Raw genomic sequence first — 6,487 nt, forward strand, 5'->3', positions numbered from 1 at the left:
AGGTGGGATTCAAGCTCAAGTGTGTCTTCTAGTGCTTTTAATCTTATGGTTGAAAGAAGTTAATAAAGGAGTAGAGATGGGAAAGAAAAAAAACCCAACAAACTATGGAGAGATTTTAAGTCCCACGCCAAACACTAAATACTAGAAAAAGTTAGGTTTACAGGTCAATGGAATTAAAATCCCTCTAACCTTGTTTACAGATTTAATAATTCCATACTTTAAACAAATATGGAAGTCTTTTTCTGTTTAGAACTCTGCTACACTCTGGGGAGACTGAGTAAGACTCTGTTCCTGTCATCAGATAGAAACATAACTAGCCATAATATGATATATGTAATTTTTTTCCTGGTGAGCAGTTTGATTACATTCCTACTATAGTTTCCCTTAATATCTATAACTAACCCAAAATGTACAGAATACTGTATGTATACTGTATGTATGTGAAAATATTCAGCAAAATTTAGTTAGTAAGAGCTAGTTGCTTAACTTTAAAACTCAACTTTGTTGAGGCATAATTTACATTTAATAAAATGCACTCATTTTAAGTATTCCTTGTGATGAATTTCTATGAAAGTACATATTGGTGTAACCACTATCACATTCTGATTTCTATTGTTTCCCACAATGTATCTGAGTTTTATCCATGTGTATATGAGGAGTTCATTCCTTTTGAACGCTGAGTAGTATTCCATTGCATGACCATACCACAATTTGTTTATCTACTTATCTGATGAAGAATGTTGCTTCTACTTTTTGGCTATTATAAATAAAGCTGCTGTGAATATTGGTGTACAAGTCTTTTTTTGGACACATACTTTCATTTCTCTAAAGTAAAGACACAGAGATGGAATTGCTGGATTATATACTAAGTGTATGTTCAATTTATGAGAAACTACCAAACTATCTTTTTGATTATACTATTTTCCATTCCCACCAGCAACATATTAGAGTTTAAGTTGTTCTAGATCCTCAGCACCACTTAATACTGTTAGTGTTTTAAATTTTATCCATTCTAGAGTGGTATCTCGTTTTAGTTTTAATTCATATTTCTGTAATGACTAAAGATTTTTGAGCATCTTTCTATGAGTTTATCAGTCATTCACATATCTTCTTTTGTGAAATGTTTGTTCAAATCTTTTGCTCATTAAAAAAATTGGGTTGTTTGTAATATTTTATTTTAAGTGTTCTTTAGTATTGTGGATACAAGTCCTTTGTCAGATATGTGTATTGAAACATTTTCTCCCAGACTCTGTCTTGCCCATTTTCTTAATGGTGTCTTTTCGAGACATAAAGTTTCAAGTTTTTTCTTCCTTTATGGATATCCTATTGTTCCAGCACCACTTGTTGAAAAGACTACCCTTTCCCCATTGAATTGTTGAAAATAAATTGATCATATATGTGTAGGTTTATTTCTGGCCTCTGAAACTTACTCTTTTTCAAAATGGCTTTAGCAATTCAACATCCTTTGCATTTCCATATAAATTTTAGAATCAGCTTGTCAGCTTGTATAAAAAAGCCTGTTAGGACTTAGTTTGGGATCACAATAAATCTCTAAATCAAATTGGAGAGAAATGACCCAATCTATGAGCCTTTCAATCTATAAAGAAGATGTATCTCTCCATTTATTTAGGTATTTTCTTCAAAAATATTTTCACATTTAGTGTCAGATATTGCACATATTTAATTAAATTTATTACTAAGTATTTCAATTTTTGATGCTGTTGTAAATGGTATTAGACTTTATTTTCCAATTATTGTTATATATAGAAATATAATTTTTTATATTGACATATCTGGCAATCTTGCTAAATTCACTTATTAATTCAAGGAGCTTTTTTGTAGATTCCTTGTGATTTTCTATGTAAATGATCATGCCATCTGAGAATAAAGAAAGTTTGACTTGCCTCTTTCCAATACATATGCTTTTCCCTTTTTCTTGCCTTACTAAACTGGCTAGAACATCCAGTACATCATTGAATAGAAGGGGTGAGAAGACACATTCTTACCTTGTTACCTTGTCTTAGTGGGAGAAGACACTTAGTCTTTCACCATTAAGTATGACTGTTAGCTGTAGTTTTACATAGATGGTTATTCAGGTTTACTATTTCTTCTTTTGTCAGCTTTGACAATATGTCTTTCAAGGAATGTTTCCATTTCATCTAAGTTGTCAAATTCATTGCCATAATGGTGTTCATAATGTTCTCTTATTATTATTTTAGCATGTCTAGAATTTGCAGTGATGTTTTCTATTGGTAGTTTTTTTTCTTTATTGGTTTAGTTACAAGTTTATCAATTTTATTAATTTTTCAAATAAACTAGCTTTTACTTTTACTAATTTTCTTTACTGTCTTTTATTTCATTCATTTCAAGTGTTTACTTTAAAATCCTTCTTGCTACTTATTTGGCATTAATTTGCTCTTCTTTTTCTAATTACTTAAGGTGGAACCTTAGATCACATATTTAAAATTTTCTTGTTTTCTAATACAAATATCTAAAGCTATGTTAATTCTAGGCACTATTTTAGCTGCATCTACATATTTTGATATGCTTTCATTATAATTCAGTTCAAAATATTTTCCTATTTTTCATGTGATTTCTTCTTTGATCCATGTGTAATTTAGAAGTATATTATTTAATTTCCAAGCATTTGTGTATTCTCCACTATCTTTTTGTGATTGATTCCTAATTTAATTCCATTGTGGTCAAAGAACATACTCTGTATGATTTCAGTCATTTAAAATTTATTGACTTGTTTTATGGTCCAGCATATGGTTATGGTTAGTCTTTCAACTTTACATGTGCAGGTGAAAATAATGGGTATTCTGCTGTTACTGGGTGTACTGTTCTATTAATGTCAATTAGTTGATCATGTTATTGAAACATTTTATACCCTATTGACTTTGCTTCCTCATTCTATCAATTATTTGACTCTAATTGTGTATTTATCTATTTCTCTTTGCACTCTGTCCATTTTTACTTTATGTAATTTCAAGCTTTGTTATTAGGTGGCATACCCTTTATGACTGTTAAATCATCTTGATGAATCAACCCTCCTAAGATTATAAAATGTCTTCCTTGTCTTAAAGTCTTCTTTGGCTGATATTAATATAGCTACCCCAGCTTCCTCATGATTAGTGTTTGCACAGTATTTCTTTATCCATCCATTTACTTTTAACCTATCTGTATCTTTATATTTCATTTTTGTAGAAAGTATATGGTTGGGTCTTGTTTGCTCTGCCTTTTAATTGGAGTGTATAGAATGTTACACTTAATGTAATTACCTACATGGTTTTAAGTCCCACATCTTTCTTATCTTGCTTACCTCAACTGTTCTTTTTCCTTTTCCCCTCTTATATTCTTTTGTATTAATTCAGTATTTTTTGGTATTTTATTTTATCTCTTCTACTGTTTTATTAGCTATACCTCCATGTTTTTTTCAACGGTTGCTCTAGGGTTTCTAGCATGCAGTTTTAAGTGTATACTACCTCACATATAATGTAAGAACCTTTTAGCAGTATACTTCCATGTCTCCTCTCACATCCTTTTTACTATTGCTGTCATACATTTCACTTCTGCATGTTATAAGTTCCACAATATATTATTGTATTTGTTTTTGACAGTTAATTATTTTTTAAAGAAAAAAAGTCTTTTGTACTTATAAATGCCTAGCATTTAGAATATTTTCTAAAAGCTTTATTAATAGTTTTCTGTTTTATTATTAATTCCTAAAACTCATTCATTTAAAAACACATATTCTATGACATTTGGTCACATCTTAATTATAGCATATTTTTATTAAGTTGAATTTTGTTTATAAACTTAGAGCACACTAGATAGTGAGCTTCTATGAGAGCAGATTCAATGTTCTGTATCTTTATATCTCTAGCATTTAACAAAGTGGTATAAAAACTACATGGAATAGATAACATCTTAAGGTTATTATTATTAAATAATATTTATTAAATAATAAATAAGGTTATTATTATTTTATTATTAAAACTGCTATTTTGAGAAATAAGTGAACTTTACTCTGTGGTCTGGAATTTTATGAGAAAACTTTTCAAAACATTGGTGGGCCTATCATTAGACTGTGCCATTGACTTTCAAAGGACATGACTACGGATTGGGGACACAAAGCTTCAATGCAACAAATTACAGAACTAGGTTTTTACCTAATCCCTCAACCCTATCTACTGCAATTTTCTAGAGCCTCTGTTTTAGAAGAATTCAGGCTCTTTTTGTGGGAGCCTGTAAGAGAGTTTGAGGAATGGCAGAAATACGTGGTGTTCCAGAAGACAAAGGAAAAGGTATTTCTGGATGGAAGGCGTGGTCAGCGGTGTTTAAACAAGGCTGGGATTAAATAAGGCAAGGATTTTTAAGTTTCCTGTGGGTTTTGTGACGAGGAAGTTCAGTGAGGTAGGTGGTTAGAGGTGCTGGTCAGAGCAACTTATTTACCTGCTGCCGAAGGCCCGCTGCGTTTGCCCGGTGAGATCCTCGACGCCCGAGCGCTCTCTCGACGCTGTGGTAGGCGCTCCTCTCCCCAAACTCCCCTCAGCTCCCGAGTCGACCGTAGGCTGGAACGGTCTTGGTCGTCGCGTTTGGAGCCTCAGCTTCCAACTTCCGGGAGGGCCGACTCCAGCGTAGCGCCTGGGCCACGGCCTCCCACGTGGCGGGCCTTCCGAGGCTCCCCTGGCGCCGCCCGAGAGCCACAGGCGCGGGGCCCCTCGCCTTAGGCTTCTCGGAACCGCGGCGACTCGCGTCCAGCCGCCGCCGCATTCGCGCTGACTGCGCGGACCCGCCGCCCTGCGCGAGCGCGGCGTCGAGAAGGCGGCAGGTGGCGCGGCCGCCGGCGGGACGCTCTCGCTGGGACCAGAAAGAGAGGCGGTCTGCGATCCCCGCCGCCGCGGCCCAGCCCCGGCAGGGCCATGCTGCGCTGGCTGCGGGGCTTCGTGCTGCTCGCGGCGACCTGCCACACCGACGACGACGACTACTTCCGCTACAAGATCCTCTTCCAAGACCTGGACCACAACGGAGACGGGCTGGTGGACATCGTGGAGCTCCAAGAGGGCCTGAAAAACTGGAGCTCCTCTTTTGTCCTGCACTCAGAGAAGGTGAGTGGCCGGGAGGATGTGGCCCCGCCAGCCCAGAGAGATTCCCCACCAGGGTTCTTGGCCTTCCTTAATCAATAAAAATTGATAGGAGGCCAGACAAGAAATTCAAGCAAGTCTTTCTTGGGGCCCTTGCTGCAACAGGGGCTAGTGAAAACAAGCAACAGCTTCCCTTGCTTGCTTCCTCGGGGGAGGGGGGGGAGCTGGCTCCTAATATGGGATGAGGGCAGGGTGTGTCCCGGGGTGAGGCGGGAGGCGTGGCTTAGGTGGTTTGCCCACCCCTTGGGTGGCGTTGCGTTCTGGGGGCATGGGCAGTACCCTGCTTTTGCTCCCAAACTCCTGCTTTTGCTCTGGGCTCTTCAGAAGTGGCAGTTGGGTTCTTGGTCTTTTTGTACCTTGTTGTTCATAATTTGCCCCAACTGTGCATGTAAGCAGTTAGTTTTAGTCCCTTATAGTTTCTTTGTATTTTGTTGCTGGAGGAGATGATTGTCCAGGTGCAAGCACTGCAGCAAAGGGTCCCAGGTCCCAGCCTGTCTCAAATCCAGACTCGCCCTTTCCAGAGCTGCTCCCAAGGGCCTTGAGTGGGCTTCTCTTCCGTGAACCCCTCACGAGGGATAAGGCAGCCCAGCAATACACCTTCTCCACCTTCTCAGAACGGTCACTTTCCACAAACACTGCAGCCTTCTCTCGGGCTTTTTGGGAGATGCTGAGTGGGTTTCTGGTGACTCGTTCACCATTTACTGAACTGGCACAGAATTTCAGGGGCTGCATTAGCCTTTGTGAATGCAGGAGTCAAAGACCTTATCTTTTCTCTAAAGGTTCACGGCCCAGGATTCACACTTCAGGGCCTTCTTCAAAGGACAGGCACACATGGGTCCCCAGAGCTGCTCTCCCACATCAAAGACGGAGGGGGAGTCACACCTTGATCCATGGGTTTACACTTTAGCTGATTGTTTTAGTACCTTGCCTAAATTAGGGATGTGGTTCTTCTCTAGATGAGTCTTGATTATTTAAAAACTGTTTAGATGGAAGTTTCAGAATACCAAGAGAAAACTATCATTCTATTTCCACTTTATCAATGCAAAACAGTCTTCTGATATTACTGTACTTGTTCAGCTGTATCGGTGAGGGTGTGTGTGTGTTAGAGATCCAAACGGTTCCCATGGCTCAGGAAATTCCTTAAGAGTTCTGTGCTCCAAAATGTATTGCTCTGATTTGATTTTTATCTCATTATCTCAATCCTATATCCTCCCACTCTGCTTAGTACCTTCAGATTGATGACTTAATGAAACCATCTGCATGGCTTTATTTTTCTTTTGTCCCTGGGTCCTGTCTCTTAGGACAGTCTCTGGTTATACATCCTTCTTTTAGGTCAGAAT

At 38.3% G+C, this 6,487-nt stretch overlaps 1 protein-coding gene across 1 annotated transcript in view; it reads right to left on the minus strand.

Annotated features, from left to right (window-relative positions):
- Positions 1–5,879, minus strand: part of LOC112397831 (uncharacterized) — a 45,419-nt gene extending 39,540 nt beyond the window's left edge. Inside the window, exons 1-2 of the mRNA XM_024742110.1 lie at positions 5,660–5,879; positions 4,456–5,101 (exon numbers count right to left, since the gene is read on the minus strand). Of these exons, the coding sequence (XP_024597878.1) occupies positions 4,456–5,101; positions 5,660–5,879 (866 nt within the window). The remainder of the gene's footprint in view (positions 1–4,455; positions 5,102–5,659) is intronic.
- Between the last annotated feature and the right edge of the window lie 608 nt (positions 5,880–6,487).

This window comes from Neophocaena asiaeorientalis, unplaced genomic scaffold, assembly GCF_003031525.2.
Source record: "Neophocaena asiaeorientalis asiaeorientalis breed wild unplaced genomic scaffold, Neophocaena_asiaeorientalis_V1.1 scaffold35, whole genome shotgun sequence".
NCBI classification, from domain to species: Eukaryota; Metazoa; Chordata; class Mammalia; order Artiodactyla; family Phocoenidae; genus Neophocaena; species Neophocaena asiaeorientalis.